Consider the following 27,643-nt stretch of genomic DNA (forward strand, 5'->3'; position numbering starts at 1 on the left):
CCTTCCCTGCATATTCATGGCCCACCTCCTCTCCTCCTCCTCTTCTCTCTCTTTTTCCATTCCTGTGGATTCGTTCCTGCAAAAACTTGGTCACCCGAGCTAGCCTGACACCCTCTCACTATGGCTAGCTTTTGGGATACTCTCAAGTTCTGCCTCCTCCTCCTTCACATCGCCTCCATCTCTTTGGCTCAGTTTGTAAGTTCATTTTTAAAATATTATCCTATTTAAAAATGCGATATATCTTTAGTGATGGGGGTCTTTTGGTTGGGATGTACTTTGGGAGAGCTTAGACATCCATTCTGGATCCCATCGTTAGTGAATCCTCTCTGAACAATCCATTCAGTGTGAAGCTTCCACATTTTCAATTGCATCTCCCAAAATCCTTCTAGGAAATTGGGTCTAAGGTTTAGAGTTTGGGGAACTTTGCAATCCCGCAAAAATGCAAATTTCCAAAGCTTTAGAAGAACGAGGCGGTCCTTCCAGGTGATGCCATGGATCACAATGAGTTGTGCATTTAATGCATTCCATTCCGTTTTTTTGTTGTGTGCATTTTAATGTTTTTATGTTTTATATATGTACACTGCTGTATCCCACCTTGAGCAATGAGGAGAGGAGAGTTACTAATAATATTTACCATTATTATTATTATTATTATTATTATTATTATTATTATTATTATTATTATTAGAACCTTGAGCATTGAAGAGGTGGGTAACTAATAATATTTACCATTATTATTATTATTATTATTATTATTATTATTATTATTATTATTATTATAACCTTGAGCAATGAGGAGATGTGGGTAACTAATAATATTTACCATTATTATTATTAGAACCTTGAGCATTGAGGAAAGGTGGGTTACTAGTAATATTTACCATTATTATTATTATTATTATTATTATTATTATTATTATTAGAACCTTGAGCATTGAGAAGATGAGGGTTACTAATAATATTTATTATTATTATTATTATTATTATTATTATTATTATTATTATTATTATTATAACCAAACTACAACCTCCATGATTCCATCGCATTGAGCCCTGGCAATTAAAGTGACATTGAACTGCAACAACAACAATAATAATAATAATAATAATAATAATAATAAGAATAAATAATCTTTATTTTTATACCGCTTTTCTCCCTCTCGGGACCCAAAGTGGCTTGCAGCATATTAAAATCACATAAACAACAATGAGAGAACATCTATAATATAAAAATACAGTAGAGTCTCACTTATCCAACGTTCTGGATTATCCAACGCATTTTTGTAGTCAGTGTTTTCAATACATCATGATATTTTGGTGCTAAATTCGTAAATACAGTAATTACTACATAGCATTACTGTGTATTGAACTACTTTTTCTGTCAAATTTGTTGTATAACATGATGTTTTGGTGCTTAATTTGTAAAATCATAACATAATTTAATGTTTAATAGGCTTTTCCTTAATCTCTCCTATTATCCAACATATTCGCTTCTCCAATGTTCTGCCGGCCCGTTTACGTTGGATAAGTGAGACTCTACTGTAATAGGATAGTATAATAGAATTATACGATATATATCCTAATCATAGTATCTTCGCCTCCTGTATCAGTGCAGTTCCATGGACAAATGGACATATGTTCAAAAAGAGGACTCAGAGCTACATTTGGGGTAGTTTTGCCCATGTTGGTTAGGGATTCTGGGAGCCGCAATCCAAAAAAAGAAACTTTTCCCAATCACTTGAAGACAAAGAGGCCTTGCAGCTTTTCCAAAGTACAAAGGGGTCTATTCATTCATCAACAACCAGCGGGCATTCCCCGTCTGCAGTGGCTCCAAAACTGCTATTTTATACACCCAGTAGTATTCGTAAAGGTATCCCTTTTACTTGTAAATGTACCAGATGCCGAAATATCATTCTGAAAGCAAACAGAAAGGGGAGGGAGCAAGACCACAGGCACCATACCTTCTTGGACTTTCTGAATTTTAATTCCACGTCTCTGTCTGTGATTTTTGCTCAATTAAATCCTGTATGATGCATTCCCTAAAGAAACAAGGATGTATATCATGTGATATTTCAGATGGAATTATTCCTATCCCCCCCAAAAAAACCACTTTAAACTTTAGTAAGGATATGGACAAGATCCTATTCAAATGGAAGCACTTTGAAATCCAGTTCAAATAGAAAAGAGAAACAGACTGAATCTATGCTGCCACAGAATACAGTTTGAACTGTATTATATCTTATTGTAGCGGAATGCAGTCCAAACTGCTTTACGTGGCAATGTAGATCCAGGTAAAGGTAAAGGTTTTCCCCTGAAGTTAAGTCCAGTCGTGACCGACTCTGAGGGTTGGTGCTCATCTCCATTTCTAAGCCAAAGAGTCGGCGTTGTCTATAGACACCTCCAAGGTCATGTGCCGGCATGACTGCATGGAGCGCCGTTACCTTCCCGCCGGAGCAGTACCTATTGATCTACTCACATTTGCATGTTTTCGAACCGCTAGGTTGGCACAAGCTGGGGCTAACAGTGGGAGCTCACTCTGCTCCCCGGATTCGAACCTGCGACCTTTCGGTCTGCAAGTTCAGCAGCTCAGCGCTTTAACACACTGTAGATCCAGCCGCAGTGTAATTACATTCACGCTTACTCAGGTGTGGGCCCCGTTGACTTTAAAGAAGTTTACTCTCAGGTAAATGAAGATTCGTGGGTTGGATTTCACTGTTGGCTTTATCTTGTTTGCTAATGAAATAATAATAATAATAGTAATAATAATAATAATAATAAAAAATTATTTATATTCCGCCACCATCTCCCAGAAGGACTCGGGCGGTTTTTCTAATGAAATAATAATAATAGTAATACTTTATTTATATTCCGCCACCATCTCCCAGAAGGACTCGGGGCGGTTTTTCTAATGAAATAATAATAATAATAATAATAATAACAACAATATATAATACAATTCTTTTTTTAACAATATAATAATAATAATAATAATAATAATAATAATAATAATAATAATTTATTTATATCCCATCACCGTCTCCCAGAAGGACTCAGGGCGGTTTTTCTAATGAACTACTACTACTACTACTACTACTACTAATATCATTATTTATATTCCGCCACCATCTGCCAGAAGGACTCGGGGAGGTTTTTCTAATGTAATAATAATAATAATAATAATAATAATAATAATAATAATAATAATAATAATAATAAACACTTGGGAAGTGTTCGACTTGTGATTTTGTGATATGAAATCCAGCATGTCTATCTTGTTTGCTGTATCATACAATCAAATAATAATAATACTTTATATATATTCTGCCACCATCTCCCAGAAGGACTCGGGTGGTTTTTCAAAAGAAATAATAATAATAATAATAATAATAATAATAATAATAATAATAAGACTAATAATAAAACTTTATTTATATCTCGCCACTATCTCCCAGAGGGATTCGGAACAGCTCACAAAACAGTCAACACATCATCATAAATCTGCAGTACCCCCTGGTAAAAACAATAAAATAAAATGCAGCAATTGCTGTAAATGTATATCTATATAAATATCTTGCAATTAGGCGATCCAGGTTGATAGGCTTTCTCATCTATTCTCATTGCCTCTGGTACCTTATCAGACCTACACCTCTCTTGCAGCCAGGTAAGTCAATGACAATAAGAGGACTATAGTTTTCTCTTTGCTATGATGGTGACTTTTCAGCATTTCTATTTCTACTGCAATCATTTCCTTTTTCCTTTGCTTTCCTTAGCAAGGTCCGCCAGGGGAGCCTGGACCAAGAGGCCCCCCAGGCCCGCCAGGCATTCCAGGAGCTGACGGCATTGATGTAAGTAAACAAGGCTTAAACCTGGAATAAATGGGGGGAGAACCACTGGGTACAAAGGGGGGCATTGTATATTGGAGGAGGCTGCAATACCCAGTGAAGAGCCTAGAGGGAGCTGGAGAGTCAGATGAATATTGTAGTGTGGCTTTAAGAAAAGAAGATATATCCTATACTTTTGGGACTTTGGGCAAAGTCCCAAAATTATAAACATCTGACTTACAAACGACTGATAGTTTAGAATAGGAATGAAACAAGAGAAAGTGAGAGAAGGGAAATTCGCTTCCAGAACCTATCTTGTTCATAACTTGGGTGCTGCCTGTATATTCATGTATAAGTCTAGGAATGTAAGTAAAAATATCAACCACCAAAACTTGGGTGAACTTATCCATGGGTCAGTATGAGTACTGTACCTTAACTTATATACAGTAGATATAAATATAGATATATATGAAGCATTGATGAATTTTATATACATAAAGCATTATTATTATTATTATTATTATTATTATTATTATTATTATTATTATTATTATTATTATATTGTATGACACAGCAAACAAGATAGATATGGTGGATTTCGTATCACTCATGACCATTCAGCAGACCAAGCATCATCATCATCATCATTATTATTATTATTATTATTATTATTATGCATTACTATCTCTGTGGAATGTCCCCAAACCTGCCCTTGACTTATACACAGGGTCAACGTATACATGAGTATATATGGTAGGTTGAGTATCCAAATGCTGAAATCCAAAATACTACAAATGGTTGTCTGTGATGGGGGAACCTTTGCTTTCTGACAGTTCAGCATGTTGTTTAATACACACAATAGTTAACAATATTGTGCATACAATTATCTTCAGGATAAGATGTACCATATATACTTGAGTATAAGCCGACTTGAATATAAGCCGAGGCACCTAATTTTAGCACAAAAAAACTGGGAAAACATTGACTCCAGTATAAGCCGAGAGTGGTAAATTTCAGAAATAAAAACAGATACGAATAAAATTACATTAATTGCTTTCTGACAGTTCAGTATGTTGTTTTATACACACAATAGTTAACAATATTGTTCATACAATTATCTTCAGGATAAGATGCATATGGAATGAACTTGTTTAGAACTTGGGTCCCATCTCTAGGGTATCTCATGATGTATATGCATGTGTTTCCAAATCCATTCATGTGTAAACCATTTCACAAATAACGGTTATTAGTGAAGGTTTTAATCTATGGTTATAATTTTGTAAGTCTTCATGGGTCATAAGGGAGGAAAAGGGGATGCAAAAGGAAGTGAGTAGATAAATAATAGTAATAATAGTAATAATAATAATAATGTTTTTTCTTTGTTCTGCAGGGGGATAAAGGTCCGCCGGGTGCAGCAGGAAGCCCTGTGAGTATCCTAACAAATCCCTCAGCCTTTCAAGGTCTGCATTTTCAAACTCTTAGTGTAGAAAATATAGTTAGTTCAGGAAGCATTTGTCACACCTCAGATTAGCTTCACCTTGCTAAAGACACCAGGCTGCACACAGATCGTAGTCTTTTGTAGTTTATTAGGAAATAAGGAAAAGATAGTTCATAAAAGGTAAAAGTTCAGTTTCAAAATATAGTTACAAAAACAAGGCTGTAAGAACAAAGCCATGGAAACATTAGGCATGAAGCAAGGCCCTTAAAACAAAGCCAAAGTCCCAGAAAAGAGGATACATCCAGGCTATAAGAGAATACAGGAAAGCAACTTAGTTCTTGATTCAAGCGAGGAATTGCTTTGATGAAGATTTCCTTCTCAGCAGACTGTTTTAATAGCATAGAATGAAGGCATTTCATTGCCCTTTGACCTCCCTCTTATTTGCTATTCTGAGACTTCTATGCAAAATTCCAAACAACTAGCCCGATCTAGAGAAGCGGCCTCATCGCTTTCAAGGCCACAGGGCTCGTTAGTGTTATCAGGCTGGGAGCTACTCTCCCTTTCTGCTTCTTGCACCTGAAAACTATCATCAGTAACAACATCATTTCTTCCTGTGGGAAAGCCTCCCTGCTCCTCCCTGCTCCCACAGCAGGAACATTCTGCATCTGAATCCCATAATTCCCATCAGAGTGATCTTGAAACTCATCCTGAACCTGAATCCCATCATCTAGAAACTGCTTCCCAGAATCCTCATCAGAGTCACACCAAGGCTGAGTCACAATAGCCTTTGGGTTATTTTCAGGAGGAATGGGATAACAGAGTGTTTCTGGGCTGCAGTCTGGATTGATGAGGAAGGTTTCTTTTGCATTTCAATGGTGGGTTTTAAAAGAAGAATTCAAATAATAATAATAATAATAATAATAATAATAATAATAATAATAATTTATTTATACACCCTTCTCCCCAAGGGGACTCAGAGCGTCTTTTTGCCCTTTCCCGCTGAAGTGGTACCTATTTATCTACCCACATTTGCATGTTTTTGAACTGCTAGGTTGACAGGAGCTAGGGCTAACAGTGGGAACTCACCCTGTCCCACGGATTCGAACTGCCGACCTTCCGGTCAGCAGTTCAGCAGCACATTGGGCCACCACGGCCCTAATCTGAATCTATACCATACATCTGTGTAACTAAGAAATAGTTCCTACTTGAACTCCAGAACCCACCTTAATGGTTAGTAGCCACATTGGGTGAAGAAGGTGCATTTGATGGAGGATTGGGTGCAAGGAGAATGACCTCATGTCCCACCAGTAAGTGAATAGAATAGAAATCCTCTACCACAATATAAAGTGCCACTCCTAATATTCAGCACTTTGGACACCTCCTTTAAAGTTAACCCGGAGTGGATTCATTGACCTCATTGCCACTGCTAACAGCTCAACACAAGGCAGGCATCCTTCTGCACTATTATGATTTTTCCCTGTTCTCCCATTGCTTTATCTTTTCCCCTGTTCTTTGTAAACAGGGAACCAAAGGAGAACCAGGCCTTCCAGGTCCAGATGGCCCTCCGGGGAAACCTGGGATTGATGTAAGTACAAAGCAGCGGTTGCTTTTTTTCCTTTTTTATTCTGTTTCATGTTCAAATGGGTCAACATGTATTGCTAGGATGGGCAACTTTAGTGGGTCCAGAAACCATGTATTTTTTTTTTGCTCCCAGATGTTGAATGGAGTTCCAACGATGCTAACCCGCTTCCCAAACAAAACAAGACTGCAGATCTCTGCTCCTGGTTTTGAAAAATATATAATAGTGCAGAGAAGGCTATATATTTAAAAGGGGAACAAGTCTTCCTGGAAGCTTATCTGAGTTCATTTTGCAGCATTGAAAAGACACTGAGGACAGAAGGGGAAGGTGGGAGGAGGAGGAGAAAGAAACCGGGACATTTTAAGTGCAGCCGAAACAATTGTATGATGGAAATCAGTTGGATTGCAAAACCAGGATAATCGGTTTTGCTACCACGGAATTGCACAACCATAGTTTTGTGCAATGCAAGTGCAATGCTGGACCTCAGACATATTCTTGACACTCCTTTGCACCCCAGCGGTCTCTCTCTTTGCCAGATGTGATCTCTGGTTGTCATCACTATTAATTTTACATTAGATACACCCTTTATGACTTACAGCCCACTTCTCCAGATTCAGTGGAAGATATTTGAAGGTATTCTGTGCAAACTCCAGGGCTCGCCTCCCATGGCTTGTAGCATTAGATTGTTTCTGCAGAAGCAGTTCCATTTTCCTCAAGATGATGCTGGGATTCTCTTTTTTCTTTTCCAGGGTCTAATGGGAGCAAAAGGAGAACCAGGCCCATTTGGAAGACCGGGAGTCAAAGTAAGTAAATAATTCCTTGATGATCTTATCTCTGAATAAGCTATGAAAACCTAATGGGGTTTTTTTTCCATGTCAGGAGCGACTTGAGAAACTACAAGTTGCATCTGGTGTGAGAGAATTGGCTGTCTGCAAGGACGTTGCCCAGGGGGACGCCCGGATGTTTTACCATCCTGTGGGAGGCTTCTCTCATGTCCCATGTCTCATGGGAAGCTGGAGCTGACAGACGGGAGCTCACCCTGGGTGACTTTGGCAGAGTCGCACACTTTCAGCCCAATGAACAACATTAAATTAGCTCCCCTTTGGTCCAGTTCTGAACTTCTCTTCCCTTTTGTGTTGACACAGGGTCAACCGGGACTTGTAGGACCACCAGGCCTCCCAGTAAGTATCTATTCCTTATTGCACACTTCTGTCAAGAAAACATATTAGAAGAATAATGCATCTGGTTTTTGTGCAACATATGAACACTGACGTGGTGCAATGGCCTTTAGCTTTTTGCTCCCTCGGGCCCTTTTTACACTGCCTTATAAAATCCAGATTATCTGCTTTGAACTGGATATTATTATTATAATTATTGACACAACGACGTTGTATGACACAGCAAACAAGATAGACATGCTGGATTTCGTCTCACAAAACCACAAGTCGAACACTTCCCAAGTGTCTAGGACTGTGTGATGTATTTTGCGCAGATCCCAGCAGGGTGGCCTTTTGCAGTTGGCAGATCGTAATTTTGTCAATGTCTATTGTTTCCAAATGCCGGCTGAGATCTTTTGGCACGGCACCCAATGTGCCCATCACCACCGGGACCACCTGCACTGGTTTCTGCCAGAGTCTTTGCAGTTCAATCTTGAGGTCCTGATTATTATTATTATTCTCATCCACTCTTGCTTTGTTTCGTTCCAGGGCCCTTCCCTTCCAGGACCTCCTGTAAGTACCATCAATGGGAAATTGGGTTATACTGGTAACAGGAAAATTGCCTCTTTCTCTGCCGGAGGATTTGGAGGGTTGCTGGCAGTCGTCTGGCTCCGTACCTTGTTATTGCCCAGAGTTTTGCTGACCTGCTTAGAATTTACTCTCCTGGCTGGTAGCACGGAGGTTAAAATGCAAAGCCAGCAATATTTCTAGATGACCTTTCTCTCTTTCTCACACAGGCGAGCGCTGCTGGTTGGCACACACATTTGTGCTGCTTTGATAGTTTAAGGAAGGGTCAGTAAAGTCTTGCAGCCGAGCACAAAATATTTCTTCGCTGTCGGCTGGAGAAAGTCTGTTATTGTCTCTTCTTCCTCCTTGCAAGCATCACTGCAAGGCAGTCTGGAGCTTGGAAAAGTTGCTTTTTTGGACAACAACTCCCACAATGCTTCATCTGCCATGGTCATACTGTCATAGGTGTAGCCACTTTTACAAATTCTAAGGCTGTATCTACACTGGAATTAATCCAGATTGACACCACTTTGGCTGCCATGGCTCAATGGAGCTGTAGTTTTACCAGGGATGCTGGTGCTTCACCAAACTACAGCTCCCAGGATTCCATAGTATTGAACCATTGTAATTCAAGTACAGTAGAGTCTCGCTTATCCAACCTTCGCTTATCCAACGTTCTGGATTATCCAATGCAGTCTGCCTCCCACACAGATCCACAGCTCTTTCTCTAGGCAGTAAGGACTGAACTTTTGACAGATTTAATTTCCGACAAAGTTGTTACTGTAAATTCATTTTATGCAATTCTATCTTTATTTGTAGTCAATTTTTTGGTAGTCAGTGTTTTTGTAGTCAATGTTTTCAATACATTGCAATGTTTTGGTACTACATTCGTAAATACAGTAATTATACATAACATTACTGTGTATTGAATAGCTTTTTTTGTCTATTTGTTGTAGAACATGATGTTTTGGTGATTAATAGGCCTTAATCCCTCCTTATTATCCAACATTTTCGCTTATCTAATGTTCTACCGGCCCGTTTATGTTGGATAAGTGAGACTCTACTGTAGTGTCAAAACTGCATTGTTTCTGTGGTGCTCAGGGCTGCAGAATTAAATGAAAGGTTGTGACTAGCGTGTGGTTTTTTTTGTATTTAAAGTCTATGAAGATACGAAATAATCTTGTTTCCTTTCCCTCTGCTTTCCCTCCTCAGGGCCCTTCAGGCCAAGTTGGGCTTCCAGGAGAAATTGGGGCTTTGGGACCCAAGGTAATAGAAGCAGCAGGACTAGTCATATACATAATATACATATATATTATATTGTATATAATATACACTATAATATACAATAATATATAATAATGTCATATATTGTATGTGCATATGATCTTGATGATATTGCTGTAATGTGATGCAGTGTGGTGCTAATAATAATGCAATTTAGTAGTATTAATTGTATGTTGCATGTGGTGTTGCTGGTAGTGTTGCGGTGTGGTGCAGTATGGTGATGTGTAGTGCTGGTGTTTTGCTGTGCTGGCAATATGACTTACTGTATGTACATATTATTTGTAAGCCGCTCTGAGTCGCCTTCGGGGTGCGAAGGGTGGGATATAAATGTAATAAATACATAAATAATTAATAGTCATTGCCATTGGGCAAAGTGAGGCGGTTGCCTCAGGCAGCGAATATTGGGAGGTCGCAGGGAGAGAGATAAACTCATTCCCTGAAAATGTAGTCAAGAAGGCAATCTCTCTCCCAGAGCTGGAGAAAAGCTCATCAGCTAATCTGGTTGGCTTTTGTTCATGAATTTGACTTTATTAGATCCAGTCTAGTTGGAACTAATTGATCGAAATCAGGCCATGATCTCTGTTGAATGACTCTTCCTTTGGTTGGGATTCTGCCAGCATCAGTGTTGAAACAATGGGTGGTGAATGGTCTTTAGGTGTCTCCTGGTCACCATCAAGGCAACTGATATGCATTTGGGGTTTCTCCTTTTGCAGGGCGTGCGTGGACCTGATGGGCCGCGAGGGCCTCCTGGACCTCCTGGGAAGCCGGTACGTTTTGCTACAACAGAAGGTTCTTTAGACAAAGTGCTCATAAGGTAGACTGTAGTTGGAATTGTATGCAAAATATTGGTAAAAATAGCAAAATCTCTTACAAAGTTAGGAGTAGCACTTGGCTAATAGATGTTGATTGCAAAGCCCATAATGCAGTGGTTATCAACCTGTGGTCCCCAGATGTTTTTGGCCTTCAACTCCCAGAAATCCTAACAGCTGGTAAACTGGCTGGGATTTCTGGGTGTTGTAGTCCAAAAACATCTGGGGACCCCAGGTTGAGAACCACTGCTATAATACAACTTGACTCCATGAATTTACAAAGATAAGGACTCATGGAAGATGTTTTTAAATCTCATTGTGATCTTATCCTAAAAAATTGTTCTGTTCCAAAGTGTCAAATTTTGCTTTTTTTTCAAATTGAGAGCCCTGTCCGAGCCTTAGCTTTTTTCCCTATAGTTAAAAATTAAAGCCAATATGGACATTTCTTTCCAAAGCTGGATATATCCCTGTGTTTTGGGGTATTATACTGTTTCTCCTTTTGCTTTTCTCCAGGGACCGGTTGGTCGCATCCAAGGAGTCGAAGGCAGTGCCGATTTCCTGGTAAGAAGGAATTCCGACATGCCAGAAGGAATCAGTTCATTTTCTGTTTTCCCACTGAGCAAGATTACAAGAAGTTTTCACATTCGAAGCTTGTTTATATTAACATTGTTCATGCAAAAGCACCTTGCGTTGCTCCACTACAAAGCCCAGCATTTTTGCACAGACATAATAATAATAATAATAATAATAATAATAATAATAATAATAATAATAATACAGTAGAGTCTCACTTATCCAAGACTCGCTTATCCAAGATTCTGGATTATCCAACACATTTTTGTAGTCAACGTTTTCAATATATCGTGATATTTTGGTGCTAAATTCGTAAATACAGTAATTACAACATAACATTACCGCGTATTGAACTACTTTTTCTGTCAAATTTGTTGTATAACATGATGTTTTGATGCTTAATTTGTAAAATCATAACCTGTTTAATAGGCTTTTCCTTAATTCCTCCTTACTATCTAAGATATTCGCTTATCCAAGGTTCTGCCGGCCTGTTTAGCTTGGATAAGTGAGACTCTACTGTAATAATAATAATAATAATAATAATAATAATAATAATAATAATAACAACAACTTTATTCTTTTAGTCCACCTCTATCTCCCTGAAGGGACTCGGGGCGGCTTATATAAGAAAAACAGTCCATAAATTTAAAACAAAATGTAATAACATAGTTACAAAACAACATAACATAACAGACATCAGTGTAGTTTGATAAAACACTGGGAAAAATATTGAGTTCAGGGTTTGTTTTCAAGGATTTTTGCACGCACAAAAATGTTCTGAAATGTGAAAAAAATCTCAAAGCGGTAGACATTCAGAGACACCTTTTCTCACGAAAGTTGAGAAAAGTGGCATGTATTATTTACATCTCTACACTGTTACTAGCCTAGGTGAGCAATTTATGCTCTGTTTTTATAACATTTCTCCAGAATTCTCTGTCTTCCATCCTCTTTCTCTTGTCTCCATTAAAAATAGGATAGAGAACTATTAAAAATGAAATGTGTGAGAAGACAAAACTAGTAAATATTTGCTTATTCAGCCCCAGGACTTTGAATACTAATCTCTTAAAAGAATGGCTCTGTAGGTTTGTTATGTTTGTTATTGTCATTGTGTGTCCTCAACTCATATATATCATATCATATAGCGACCCTAAAGCAAATCTATCAAAGGGTTATTTCGACATGATTTGGTCAGAAGGAGTTTGTCTTGGCTTCCTCTGTGGCTGAGAGAGTGTGACTCATGCAAGGACATCCAATGGAGAATTCAAGCCCTGGTCTCCAGAGTCGAAGCCTAATGTTCAAACGTTGCACTATTTCTCCACATTTTCCCCCTCCTCTCCAGATCGTTTTCTCATCTCAAGCAGCTCCATGGTAGGGAGAAAACGAAAAGGCACTCTAAAAAGACATTTGTTGAGAAGGCAATTGTGGAAGTGTCCCATAAAATTCTCTCAAAATACCCTTTGGCTAAAAAGACAAGCTGGTTGAGCTTTCCAAAGCACAGCATGACAATACACGGCAGCCTGACTCAATAACATCAGCTTTCGGAGGAGAACAATAAAGCGGCAGCAGTAAAAAATCTGACAATATGAACCAACAAGGGTCCATAGCTAAAAGGCTTGGCAGCAAATCCCTTGCATGCAGAATAGACTGCTTCACTGTTGGTTGCTGTTGTGAGCCTTCAGTCCGACTTACAGCCATCTTATTGCAAGGCACAATATACTTAGAAGGGTTTTGCCATTGCTTTCTTCTTGAACTGAGAGGATGGAGTCATCCAAGGTCACCTTTCCATGATGGACAAGGCCGGCCCAAGGTAATTTTCAAGTATAGGTGAACAGAATTTTGGCACCCTCCCCCCGAAACCAATCACTGAAAAATAAAAGCACTGGATGAGTGAAAATGTTGGATAATAAGGAGGGATTAAGGAAAACCCTACAGGATGGCGCCACAGGCAACTGCCTAGTTTGCCTCACGGTTGAACCGCCCCTGATGATGGAGTGGGGATTTGAACCCCATTCTTCCCGAATCCTAGGCCAATATGTACAGTATGAGTTGCTGGAGAACCCAAGTGTCATTTAGGTTCACATCCTGCTCATGGGCTTCCAAGAAGCTGTAATGAGAAGCAGAAACTTTGGTCCATTGGTCAGATCAAGTAGGAAGATCTCTGGATTTTATTGGCATAGTCCAAGGCATAAAACCCCTTTAGAGAAAGCATTGGTTATTGCCTTTGAACCCTAGATGAAATACGGGACAGATTTAGTATCCTGATGTGGAATCTGTTGGTCACAATCAGTGGCCTACTTATATCCTTTGATGTGGCAACTGTTGGTCACCACCTCTGGCCGACTTACCGGATGGAGACATCTTCTCCAACTTTTCTGCATTGCTAAGTCCAGTGTATCTCCCATTAGTCTTGTACTCTGTGAATTTCCTGCAGGATGTTGTTGTCATGTCTTCAAGTCAGTTGTGAATTATATCGACTCTCTCATGGGGGTTTCTTGGCAAAATGTGTTCCAAGTAGGTTTGCCCTTGATTTCCTCCAAGATTGGGAGAGAATGACTTTCCCAAGATGACCCTATATGTTTCCTTGCACAAACTGGGATTCAAACTGTTCCCCCAATATGCTAGCCCAGTGCTCAAATCACAACAGTAAACTGTCTCTTGGAATAGGAATACTTATGAAAGTCTCTCTTGGACTAGACTCTCATATGAAATAAGATACCAGATACTTTTTGATCCATAAATATGTATCCCCAATTGTTACATTTCTTAGTTGGAAAAGAGATCCCTAATGTGTCCTCTCTCTCTGTCCCTTGGGCTCCCCACACAGTGCCCAACCAACTGCCCACCTGGACCCAAAGGACCTCAGGGATTACAAGGTCTGAAGGTAAGGACCAGCCTGTTTTACATTTTGTTGTTGTGAGGCTAATGATGATATCAATGGTCTAGGACTGTGGGAAGCTCATCTTCTGCAGCTAATATACCTAATATACCCAAGGATGTTGAATGAAGTTGAACTAAGTCTGGAAACCTTAGTTGAAGATGACCTTCAGGGTATCTTTTAACAAGTTGTTGGAGAGAGAAAGCCTTGCAGATATGTCAAAGCATTACTGGATGTCTTGCTCTCTTGATGTGTTCAAACTGCATGCAACAAGTGAGAGGTCCCAAGTCAATTGATTGGAGAGCTTTTGGTGGAAATGGTTTCCGCATCAGGAATTCATATTTTCAATGTGGTCTGATTCTTTCTAGGGACACAGAGGCCGCCCCGGAGCCCTGGGGGAGCCTGGCAGACAAGGAAGGCCGGCAAGTATTTCCAAACACTCTTTTCCACTGTGTTACTGTTGAGTGCCTTCAAGTCAATGCCAACTTACGGCAACCCTATATCTATTCAGAGGATATTTGTCTTTGCCTTCCTATGGTTGAGAGATTGTGAGTTGTCACCCAGTGAGTGATGTCTAACCCATTTTTATCAATATTTCTGCAGGGCCCGAAGGGTGACACAGGCCCATCCGGAGAACAAGGCATCCCTGGCCCTCCCGTAACGTATTTATTTCTGTTTCTTCACCTTTTCTTGCTTAAGGAAGAGGTTCTCTGAGACTGGCTCTCTAGGATGTGATGTGGATTTTATCGGAAAAGGGCAGAGCTTGGTGGTCCAGGGAGACGGAAGCTTGAGATGTTTGTGGAAAGCTTTTCTTGGCTTCTTTCGAAGTCAGTGGAGGACAGGAGCTGGCCAGCCTTTTGGTGACCCCAAAGTGATCTCTAGATGTTCCATTGGGACTCTAGGATCAACGTTCCCCAGAAGTTGGTCACAGAGTCATGTTGAAGGACTAAGATGTTCCAAGAGGGATCACCTCCTTAAGAATCTCTTGATGGTCAACTTCTACTGGAAGTTGTGTTGAAGGACCTAGAGATTTCTAAACATCAAGTGTTCTTCCACTTGATGTTTAGAAATCTTCTGGAGTTTCTGGTTTGGGAAGGCATTAGGGGATCTTCATGTATTCTGTATTATGTTTAATGACATTACAAGGAGGTCATCTCTAGTCGTCAGGTTTAGGAGCTGATATCTCAAGACATGCCATAGTTTTGTACTGGGACCCATTCACATTACACAGCTATAGTGCTATGATTCCAGCTAAACAGCCACAGCTCCATCCTGTGGGATCCTGGGACTTGTAGTTTATTGCCTCTGCCTCTAGAGCTCTATCATAGGCTGAGAGTCTCTAAGTTTCAGATCCCGACATTTCATGAACTGTTGTCATGGCAGTTAAAGTGGAATGCACATTTATAATTGTGTTGTATGAAATCGCTCTTAAAATGAAGTTATCAATCCAGACTGGATCTTTCTTTCTTTGTCTCTCTCAGGGCCCTCAAGGTCTGAGGGGATATCCTGGAATGGAAGGACCTAAAGGAGAAACGGTCAGTGTTTTGGGTAGAAAAGAAATGGTTGACTTTGAAAAAACGTGCATGCTAGTATGCCAAATTCATAATGCCTTGCTTTGACTAGTCTTGAGTAACCCCTAAACACATTTCTGGGGTCCCTGCTAGTTGGAGGGATGGTGGAGAAATAACATGGGGGCAAGAATGGAGGAATTGATACGTCTCTTTGGTCACAAATGCTTTGTGTTTTGTAATTCCTCTTCCTCTTTATGATATTTTTTAGGGTCCTCGTGGCTATAAGGGCATGATTGGAACCATTGGGGCTGCAGGTCCTCCGGTACAGTCTTTTGATTCTTTACATGGACCCCTGATTTATTTATTACATTTCTTTTTGGTTCCATGTTTGAACCTCTTGACATCTTAGATTGCCTTTAGATAGAAAGAGAAATATTTTATTGGATATTCTTGTGCCAACCTTCTTGGATGTGGCAGAAGAAAACCAAACAGGGTTGGAGAATAACCAACCGATAACTTGATGCTGTTTGGTTTCTGTTGCGTTTCCTATTCTGGCTGCTTGCTCAGGTTTTGCAACCCATATAGAAACAAACTAGTAGGAGTCATTGACCTAAATACAATGGCTACTCCCAAATAAGCAGACTCGTGGAATCATTGCCAACGTGGTAAGTTAAACCTTGCATTGGTTCCATCATTGCTTCTGAGTGAGACTGATATTGGATTTAGGCCATCATGCTGGAAGTAGTTCTTAGAGGTGGTCATACGTGATGTTAGGAATACTATCATGATGAGGATCCTTTATTCAGAATCCCCAAATCCCAAATATTCCAGAATTCATAACTGTCCACATGGAGATAGAGACATCATTGCTTTTTGAACCATCAGAAATAAAACTATTTTATAAAATGACCTTCAGGCTATGTGTACAAGATCTATATGGAAATAAATGAATTTTGTATTTAGACTTTGGTCCATTTCCTAGGTATTCAATATAATCAAATACAAATATTACAAAATCCAAAACACTTTTGGTTCGAAGCATTTTGGATAAGGGAGACTTGTACTTCTTATTTTCTCTCTCTCTTTTTGAACAAATGGTGGAAAGAGTCATTTCTTAAATCGAGAGATGTCCGATCAGGCTGGGTTTACACTGAACTGCATTATATGGTCTGTGGAGACCCATATGATGCAGTTTAATGCAATTCAAACTGGGTTATATGGGTCTATACCAGGCATGAGCCAAAGTTTGCCCATGCCTGGTCTACACTGACCATATAATGCCGTTCAAACTGTGTTATTTGATAGTGATTATTCAGCAATTTGATGGCTGCAAATGAATAAATCCCACTATTTTGAAACTGTTTTACAGTTGTTTGAAGCACCTCTGAGACATGGTCTTGCAAAACCTACTGTTTGACTTTTTATGACGATCCTTTACTTATCATTTTAATGACGTCCTTTAAAAAATCCCATCCCTGCCAACTACCCTGGAAAGATTTGGAATACTCCTTTCTTCCTCTCATTTTCTTATTAATCCCAACCTATTTCTTGCAGGGTGAAGAAGGTCCCAGGGGTCCCCCAGGACAGGCTGGAGAGAAGGGAGACGTGGTGAGTAGAAAGTGTTGCACGAGGATTGCATTGCATCTTCATGAGATCTTCAAGCTAGGATACTTCTTGTCACCTTCCAGCCTTAAATCCAGTTGTGAATCCTCACTAGTGCAGAACCATTCCAACACTTGCAGGAGCTTAGGAAAATCCACTATTCCCTCCATGCCTTCGTCCTGCTCATTAAGTCAGCCGTCATTAAGACAAAGATGTATGTTGACTTCTATTTGGACCGAAAGGGATTACCGGATTACAGCACTCCTGCCATTCTTGAAAGGGTTAGCCAGAGTTTCTCATGGTATTATGAGTTTCACTTATAAAGTTTATCCAGTCGTCCTCTTCACTTCCCACAAAACTCACCATGTGCACATACCATCTTGTCTGGTTCTTCCAACCTTTCCTTCTGTCTTCTCATGGGACGTCTGGAGCAAACCTTCTTAATGCTTTCACATCAGAACTTTCACATCAGTAACAAAATTAAAAAAACAACAAAACCTTGCTCTGGGATCAGGCTTTCGGAGAATAACGCAGTGCAATAATAGATTTGGAATATGTAACAATTGACTACGGCCTTGGAGTACAATTTCTGGATGGCGTGATTGTAGTATTGAATGTCATGTTTTAAATGTTTAACATGTATTAATTTTAATTCAATTTATTTATAAGCTTAATGTTTTGTATGTGTTTTAAGGCATTGAATAATTGCCATATGTAAGCTGCCTTGAGAATGTAATGTTTTAAATGTTTAACATGTATTAATTTTAATTTAATTTATTTTTAAGCTTAATGTTTTGTATGTGTTTTAAGGCATTGAATAATTGCCATATGTAAGCTGCCTTGAGAAAGGCGGGGTATAAATAGGGTCAATAAATAAATAAATAAACAAATAAAAATGCTTCAGCTGGACTCCACAAAAAGGAACACCAACCTGTTTGTCAAGCTTTGCAAATGCTGAATCATTATCGCTATGAATTATGTTTGATTTTTAAACCTATTTTATATATCTACTAGCTTATGTATCTACTAGCTTCTATAGAAGGCCATGAGAAAGAGCCATCTGTAACCCCAAGAGGTCCCATAGATATCTATATCAGCCAGATGTGGTCATTACCTGAGGGACAGAGAAAATACTGCTTTGCGTTGCAGTCTGGCGATAGAGCCACCTCTACAATCTTACAACTAACAATTATTTGTACTAATAAACACCATTACAAAATGAATAATAATAATAATAATAATAATAATAATAATAATAATAATAATAATTTATTTTAACCTGCTGTGAAATTTGGGGCATTGTACAAAACACAGCATGATGGTGGGAAGAAGATTTCTTGGCTTTTGCCTCCTCATATTCAATGATTTATGGACAAAAAGGGTTTTCTCCTTGTTCCTTTTTAGGGTGGGCGTGGTTCCAGGGGCCCTCAAGGAGAAATGGGCCCCAAAGGAAGAACGGTAAGTATCTCCTTCCCAAGTTGGATTGAGTGGAGAGAATGGAGGAAAGGTTGATTTTGAGGGATGATCCAAACTGACCTTAATAGATACCCAGAAATAATATCCTCTTCTTTCTTCCTTTTCTTATAGGGTCTTCCTGGAATCGATGGTAAAGATGGTACTCCAGGGATTCCAGGAATAAAGGTAACTTGACTTCAAGAGACACAAAGTAGGCTGGAGTAGCATGGATGGATACTATTAGTCTATGCTCTGATATCTGAGGATATTCCATCGTATGGGGAAATCGGACTCCCGCCAACATTTAGCAAATGAAAACTGAGCCATAGCTACAAGCATAGTGTTTCACCTGGCCATGTACTAGTGATACCTGTCTTGTTCTTTCTTACGTTCTCATCATGCCTTTTCTTCTTCCGTTGTTTAGGGCAGTGCGGGGCAACCGGGGCGTCCAGGTCCCCCAGGGCACCGTGGATTAGCAGTGAGTCTTGCTTTATTATCTGCTTCTTTCAACCATTTCTTCCTCATCTAGAAATAATAATTTGAACAAGAAATAATAATTTGAAATAATCATTTTTTGTTACTTAATAGGGCTTGCCAGGCACACCTGGGACCAAAGGAGGCCCGGGAGAGAAGGTATGTGCCTTGTTCTATTTTGTATTGCTATTTTCTGCTTTGCTTGATCTTTAAACCATATACAGATTGGTGCCCGTAGGGTTTTTGAAGACCCTCTCAATGAATCAGGGGATCCTTAAGTATGTTGAATTTTGCTCCTTGATGTCTTAACAGGGTGAACCCGGGGGACGTGGCCAGCGAGGTTTGTCGGGCTCACCTGGGAAAATGGTAAGTAAAAGGGAAGCATAAGAGGTCGGATTGCCAGTGGATTCTATGTCCGCAAGCCATAAGACCTCCTCTGGCTTTGAATTTGAACTTGAATGGATTGAAGGAGCCAGATCCGCACAGCTGGAGCAGATCCAAGCCCATTGATTCAGTCTGTTTTCTTCTATTAGATTTAGGCGTTGCAAGGTTGATGTTTACTTGTCCATGGAAAAGACCCAGGATGGCTTCATCTGTGGGCCACACATCATAGCAAAAATGGCTATTTTGATAGGAATGTGAAACTACATATATTTCACATATATAAGTGCTCTTAGAATTTTGCTCTTTGAGGCAATTTGAGACTTAGTATGCCAGAAACGACATTTTCTGCGCAGAAAACAACTTTTAATTGTCATTTTTCTGCGCAATCCTCCATATTTGTTTTATGCAAAGTAAGCTTTGAAGAGAACAGTTTGCCAGCCAGCTAGGAGTCTCTTCAACAAGATTCCCTATTATCTAGGAAACCCATGATTTGCATTTCTCATAAGTGGCAATGCCATCCTACGAAATCCTCCAAACGAGAGCCATTGAGAGAAGGGTGGACACCTTAAAGATACATACTGTATGTAATGACTGTTAACTTGATTCCTTCTCCACTTGCCTGCAAAAAATAACAATAAAGTGAACCTTATTTTCCCCTCTTTTTTCTTTATTTTAGGGTGAGCCTGGACCTCCTGGAGAAGTGGGGCCACAAGGTGTTGCTGGCATGAAGGTAATCATTACAAACTGGGAAAGAAATGTATATATTTTGCAAGTTACTTCTTGTGAAACGTAGTCTACAGCCTCTGGTATTCCTTGGCAGTCTCCCATCAAAATAATAATAATAATAATAATAATAATAATAATAATAATAATAATAATAATCATCTTTATTTATACTCTGCCTCTTCTCCTTGAAGGGGCGGCTAGGGACTCGGGTACTAACCAATGCTGACCTGCTTCGTTTCCAACATCAGCTGGAATCTGTTGCATTTAGTATTTTTAGACATTAGGAAGAATATAATCCTTCATTGGTGATCTTGACCTTTAGCTCTGTGTTTTCCAGGGAGATCGTGGTGAGAGGGGCCCAGGGGGTCCTCCAGGACTGCAGGGAAGAACGGTGAGTATGGGACATCTAGAAATGTATTTCTTTTTGCTCCTATCCTTTAAAGTGCTGAAGTCCCCTTGGCAAAACCTTGCCAACTGTTGGTGGCTTCCATGTCAAATGAATGGTGATTCCACGCTGGGGTTTAGCTGAAAGCTTCTTCTGAATTCCCACTAGAAAATATATGTGTCATTTGCTGCTATTCACTTGAAGCTGGCAATTCCCTTTGCAGAATAGGTTAGAGCAGGGGTCCCCAAACTTTTTAAATAGGGGGGCAGTTCAATGTCCCTCAGATCGTTGGAGGGCCAGACTATAGTTTAAAATAAACTCCCTCCTCCTCCTTTGCACTGCATGCGCCATCACTGCAGGGGTCGGATAAATGGTTTCGGGGGGCTGTATGTGTCCCGTGGGCTGTAGTTTGGGGACCCCTGGGTTAGAGACCTTCTCTGAAGTCTACCTGTTCTTCCCTTTCCAGAATGATTCCATATTTTTGGATACCTGCTTTTCCCTTCTATTTCTCCTCCTCTCCCTCATGCGTATTCTCTTTTCTCTCTAGGGCCCCAAAGGGGAACAGGGGCCACCGGGAATCCCAGGCCCGCAAGGTCTCCCTGGAGTTAAAGGCGTCAAGGTATGTTCTTGGGACTCGCATCCTGTCCGTAACGTTGGGAGACGTAACTAAAGGTTCTGAAAATACATTCCGATTCAGACCTTACGCCATCCCACAATATTTTCATTTCTTTTTCTAGGGCTCCCCAGGAAAAACGGGACCCAAGGGTGACATTGTAAGTATTGGCAATTGCTTTTTTGCCCTTTTACGGCTCTTAACTTTGAGAGTGCATGAGAAAAAAAATTTATTGCCTGTTTTTTGGGCCATGTTTTATTTAATAAGCTATTTTTCTCCTCAGTGCCTTCAGCATGGTGGAAATGTTCCCGTGGTAGCTAACAAAGCATATAAAAAGTGTGCATTTAATCTAGACACATCAATATGATAAGAAACAGCAGACAATACCAAATCCAATAATATGAACAGTAGAAGGAGAGTGAAAATCTTTCAGTGAAAGGAGTGGAGATGGTTTTGACCAACCCAGGAGACTTGGGAAATATGATTTCTTTTATTTTCTAGGGAGATCCTGGAGTTGAAGGCCTTCCTGGAGAGAACGGGGAGAAGGTGAGATTCTTTTGGAAGATGCCAGCATGGGTTTGTGGGTTTAACTTTTGTGGATTTTTGTGGACCTCATTACAGTGTTCTCCGTAGGAATCTCTAAGTCCTCCAAGTCAACTGTATGGTCTGAAGTGGACCATAGAGATTCCTAGGGAAAACATAGTAACCACATCTGCTAATAACACTATGTAACGTGATTTTTGTTCTGGGTGAGAAATGTCACATAGAAAAAATTGACTGAACTGCAAAAACTTTGTTTTTGTGGGACATCCTGCAGCACATTTTGCTATAGTTTTTCAATGAATATCTCGTTGAGCCTCAACCAATCCAATTTGGTTTGTGGCAGCCACAAAAACGAAGTTTCTGGAGTATAACATCTACTTTCAAAGTAAGGAGTGCACAATTAAACAGGAAATAACACTTTCAAATCAGGAACAGAATTATTTTCAAATTGTGTTATGTAGTAGAACCAAAGGTGCGATCATGTCATTGATTCTTGATTTCTGTGCTTTATTCTTAGGGTGAATCGGGTGAGCCGGGACCAAAAGGACAGGTGATTGATTGTTTATTTGTTGACATGTTTAAACCATCCAATAAATACAGTGGCAAATTAGAGAGTAGCATGAGGAGGTGGAATGAATCCACATGTGTCTAGGTTTGCAAAATCTCAACAGGACTGCAGCACTTGGAGGTCTTTCATCCATTGTCTTGACAGGAGATGAAGCTGACTTGAAAGCAAATAGGAACTATGGAAACAGTCCCATTTAGAAGGGGGTTCAGTGAGCTTTGGAATATTGGATGTGAGCTTTGGGGGCTCAACAAAATTGAGGTCGACAACCATGTGTGGGTCTCTCTTTCCCCACTCTGGGCCTGTTGGATGTACTCAGGTTGGCTTCTTAGTAGTGTCTTACCTTTCACAGCAAGGTGTCCGTGGAGAAGTTGGCTTCCCTGGACCAACTGGGGACGCAGGGGCACCCGGTGTTAGGGGTTTCCCGGGACCCCCTGGCCCTCGTGGACTCGGCGGGGAGCGAGGTGTACCTGGCATGCCTGGACCTCAAGGTGCTCCGGTGAGTAAACTCCCATCAAGATCTCCGCTCTCTGCCCATGTCACCCTTTGAGATCTCTATCACATATGGTGGCACAGAGTGGGTTGGAAATGAAGATCTCCAAATGCATGTGGCTTGAACTCTTTCACAGAACTTTGTGGGGGGCGGTTAGAATGAACAAAGACCATAAACTTAGAGGATTATCACACTATATTAAAATGGTACCTGTCGCACCTCAGGTTAGCTTCACTTTGCTAAAGACACCAGGCTGCACACAGAATGTAGTCTTTTGTAGTTTATTAGGAAATAGGGAAAAGATAGTTCACAAAAGGGAAAAGTTCAGTTCCAAAAGATAGTTACAAAAACAAGGCTGTAAGAAACGAATCCATAGAAACATTAGGCATGAAACAAAGTCCTTTCAAAAGAAGCCAAAGTCTGGATTTGGCTCGAAGTCGGACTCACTATCCTCTTTCTCTGCTTGCAGGGAAGGGACACAGGAGATCAGCACATTGTTGATGTGGTCCTCAAAATGTTGCAAGGTGAGTAACATCAGGAAAAAATGAGATGATTTAGGGTGCATCTACACTATAGAATGAATGCAGTTTGCCACGGTTCATACTACTACCAAGGAGGTCCTTTCTTGTAGTCTCACCAAACATGGCTCAAGGGTGGTAGGACCAAGGAAATGCTTTCCTCTCAAGATCAGGTTCATATGAGTAAGTACATGGTGATGGTGTCCTATCTGCACCTCATTTTCCTTACACATGGGGTTGCACTTTTGGGGCCATTGTGCAGTGGACATATTCATGGTGATATAAATGAAGCTTCGAAAATGTAACTATTTAATATGGCCCTAAATCTTATAGTTACGCCTCACTTGAGTAAAACTATGGATTGGACCTACCTAGGTGTTGACTTGGGGTGAAATTTGGCTCTTACAGAACAGCTGGCAGAGTTAGCCGTGAGTGCCAAAAGAGCAGCTCTGGGCGGGGCAGGCGTGATGGGACCACCGGGACCTCCAGGACCACCAGGACCTTCTGGCCAACAAGGGCCACATGGGCACCCAGGCCTTCGTGGCATCCCAGGGATCATTGGATATCCAGGAGCAATTGGCAACACGGGACCAAAAGGTGAGACTGTTTCAAAAAAGGAAGAAACGATCTTCTCAAGCTCTTGATGCCCAGTTCAAATTATGCATGCTTCTTCCCCTTTCTGGTACCTCTTGAGTCCTAACCATGGTTTGTTGTGATATATCAGTCAGCAAACTATGGTTAGTGTTTGTCTTCTGGGTAACTGTGTGGATGTACTCACGGCTAGACACTATCTAGGTGCTCATCCATGTCTTCCATGGTTGGAGCTTTGTTTGTTGTGTGCAGTTACACTTGTAATAGTGGCATCGGCATTGAAAACTCTGGATGACACTAATAACAGTTGCCTTCTCTCCTTTTCAATTTTCCAGGAAAGAGGGGTGAGAAAGGAGTGCAGGGAGAACCTGGCCGTGGACATCAAGGGATGCCGGGCCCACCAGGTATACCAGGTAAGACCAATTCTGAAGTTCATTGAAGTTAATATAGGACAGAGACACCATGTTGGAGAATACATGGTGGGGAATACACATTGGCTGAGTTATATCAAAGCAGGAAGAGAAATGTTGATTCAAGGAACTAGAATCATGGTTGAAGAACACATGTCTTAGTTGCTTTGTCTCAGCACTAAGATTATTGTGTTACATGAATCTAATGCGCACCCTAATTTTGTCAAGGCAATTTAGCCAAAAAAGGCGAGCGTTAGATTTGAGTAAATACAGTATGGTTAGTCTGGGGAACACTGAGAAGTCACTGGAGTTTCTTGGAGTCCAGTCCAAAGCAAAAAAAGTTGTCTAGGTCTGTTAGAAGCTGAACAGATAGACACCCTACTTTTGTTCCATTCTTCTAGGTCTTCCAGGTCGCCCAGGCCATGCCATCAATGGCAAAGAAGGAGAGCGAGGTTCTCCAGGTAATCCAGGAGAAGCTGGGCGCCCTGGTTTACCTGGACCTGCCGGCCTTCCTGGATTCTGCGAGGCAGCCGCTTGTCTAGGAGCGTCGGCCTATGCTTCGGCTCGCATGACTGAACCAGGTGCTGTCAAGGGACCGTCGTACTGAATGTCGCCAGCAGAACCTTCTGGTGTCCCGTGGACTTTATCAAGTCAGTGAAAGCTCCCTGGTTGGCATTAAGAGACCCAACACACCAGAACTCGGGGGAGGGGCCAAAGAGATGGGGAAGCACCGATCCAAACAACTCCTTTGGGATGAGAAACCTCTTTTTGATACTTGAACATCAACCAATCCATGTTTTGCTGGCGAGAAGGCGACACTTGTCCACTGTGAGGAGCTTAAGTCAAGCTGAATGAAAATGCACCCAATGAGAGTTTTGGAGAGGGACAACCCATCAATAATTTGGATATTAGATTCTTTCCACTGTTGGACTGTCATTCATTGGATTGTCTGGCTTTCTTTTCACTGTTTCCCATGTTATTCTTGGTGAGGAGGGGAGAAGGGTTTCATGGTATCTATCCTGAGTCCAAATCACATTTCTCTTTAATGTTCTAGAGCAGTGGTTCTCAATCTATGTGTCCCCAGGTGTTTTGGCTTACAGTTCCTAGACATCTCAACCAGTTCTGTTGGGATCTCTGGGAGTTGAAGGCCAAAACAGTTGGAGACCCACTGGTTGAGAACCACTGTTCTGGAGTCTTGTGTAGTGACCTTGCAACCAAGGTAGGGTGTTTTCTTTTAACAAAATAGCACTGCATTGAGAAGATCTATGGAAGACATTCATTGAAACAACTCCTGATATTTGGTTGGCTACTTAGGGCCCTTCCACACAGCCATATAACCCAGAATATCAAGGCAGTTAATCCACAATATCTGCTTTGAACTGTGTTATCTGAGTCCGCACTGCCATACAATCCAGTTCAATGTGGATTTTATGTTGGCGAATGGGCTTAATAACAAAATATATGGACCCTCTCCATAAAAATATACAGTAGAGTACTTTGTTTAGCAGCAGCAGCGTGGCCCAGAACCAGACGAAATAAAAACACACAGACTATTGTTATCTTCCTTCAGAGGATTTTCTCGTAGAAAAATAATATGGTTGTACTATTTACAAAAACAAGGTTTTCATAACATAAACAAAGCTCTTTATATTTCCTTGTTATATTTTTGCTTCACGCTGGGCTTCTCTTTCCTTGGAACAGCCAATAATAACACTCATTACACTGAGGCATTCTTCACACAGAAGGACGTCTTCACACAGGAGGGGCAACTAACTCACAGGCACACTTGCTTATATTATCCTATTGGTTATGCTTAGTCGTTGCATCATTATAACTCTTTCAGTGCCTGTACATCATTTTTGTAATTAAAAATACACTAATTTTCAATATTTCTGGCATTTTATATAGCTGTGTGGAAGTAGCCATAATTATGTACGTGAACCAAGTGGTGTCTCGGTCCAGCCCACCTTAACAGCCAGCAGACACATTGAGTAAATGAGGTCTGTTTCGCTTCTAATCTAGATTGCATGGAGTCCTGCTTGTTAGTAGAAGTGAGGCCCAAAATGGCAACTGAATAGACTTCTTTCACCCAATGAGGTTGCTGGTTATTAAGTTGGGCTTGCATTAAGTCTATCGTTAATATAGACTTACATTAAGACAACATAGTCTTAATGAATATGGAGTAAGTATTAAATCTTAATCTCCATCTTGCAAATCCACAATTGCATTGCATTGTTTTTGTGATCTCTCATGTTCCCTCTTATGCTTTATGGGAAAAAAAATAAAACCTGCTTTGGGAAGTCTTTACTTACTTGAAGAACTCCTTCTGGCTTGGCTTTAAGATAATCCATCAATTACTTTATTGATCACTGAACCTCCTCTCTTGTTTCAGCTCCTTTTCTACTTGATGTCTAATCTGTTGATGTTTTGCTAGGTTTTATTGTGTCTTATGTGGAAGAGTTTAGGCAATCCATGTTTATTCCAATCTTTATTCATACAACCTTTCTTTCTGTTCTTAATGACATGCGATTTGTGGTTAATTATTTAATGGCATAGACAGAGTCGGCCCGAGTCCTCTCCCTAAAGCTGTAAATCTTTGTAAAATAAAGTTATTTTATAAATGTTAATTACAAATCATTATATTTTCCTCCACAGAAATAGCTATTCAAACCAGACAATAAAAACGAAGAACAAATGTCAACGAACTTAATGGATGAGTCTGCTTTTCTGAGTTTAATAGACTTGTAAAAATGAATTTTTCTTTCGGGCGTGTTTTGTTGATTACCTTCTGTGTGATATTGAACCATCCTCATAATTAATTATGATTAATTTACCGGATCTCTCTTCTGTTCAGAGGATCAGGTGGATTGCTTTGGAAGACCTTTCTGGCGCTGTGATAAGTAAGGTGCATCGACAGCAGGCATGGGCAAACTTCGACCCTCCGGGTGTTTTGGACTTCAACTCCTACAATTCCTAACAGCCACCACAATTGAAGGGAGATGTTGACAACCTGGAAAGCATCCAGCGGCGGCCGACTAAAGTGATCAAGGGTCTGGAGAACAAGCCCTATGAGGAGCGGCTTAAAGAACCGGGCATATTTAACCTGCAGAAGAGAAGGCTGAGAGAAGACATGATGAGGGCCAGGGATCAAGATATGAAGGGAATTCATAGGGAGGAGGGAGCAAGCTTGTTTTCTGCTGCCCTGGAGTCTAGGACACAAATGTTACAAGAAAGGAGATTCCACCTGAACATTAGGAAGAACTTCCTCAC

General features: G+C 40.4%; 1 protein-coding gene across 1 annotated transcript; it reads left to right on the forward strand.

Moving 5' to 3' along the window:
- Positions 1-4: 4 nt before the first annotated feature.
- col9a2 (collagen type IX alpha 2 chain) lies at positions 5-27,078 on the forward strand. Its single transcript, XM_062962420.1, has 32 exons — positions 5-195; positions 3,771-3,845; positions 5,212-5,247; positions 6,782-6,844; positions 7,588-7,641; positions 7,984-8,019; positions 8,545-8,568; positions 9,775-9,828; positions 10,560-10,613; positions 11,169-11,216; positions 14,053-14,109; positions 14,472-14,525; positions 14,707-14,760; positions 15,585-15,638; positions 15,883-15,936; positions 17,169-17,222; positions 18,621-18,674; positions 18,804-18,857; positions 19,096-19,149; positions 19,260-19,304; positions 19,458-19,511; positions 20,206-20,259; positions 20,593-20,646; positions 21,188-21,259; positions 21,378-21,413; positions 21,755-21,799; positions 22,314-22,346; positions 22,714-22,860; positions 23,324-23,378; positions 23,781-23,969; positions 24,299-24,376; positions 24,775-27,078. The coding sequence occupies exons 1-32, from the start codon at positions 121-123 to the stop codon at positions 24,978-24,980; spliced, it is 2,076 nt and encodes a 691-aa protein (XP_062818490.1). The 5' UTR covers positions 5-120; the 3' UTR covers positions 24,981-27,078.
- Positions 27,079-27,643: the final 565 nt, after the last annotated feature.

The sequence above is a fragment of the Anolis carolinensis genome, unplaced genomic scaffold, assembly GCF_035594765.1.
Source record: "Anolis carolinensis isolate JA03-04 unplaced genomic scaffold, rAnoCar3.1.pri scaffold_10, whole genome shotgun sequence".
NCBI lineage: Eukaryota > Metazoa > Chordata > Lepidosauria > Squamata > Dactyloidae > Anolis > Anolis carolinensis.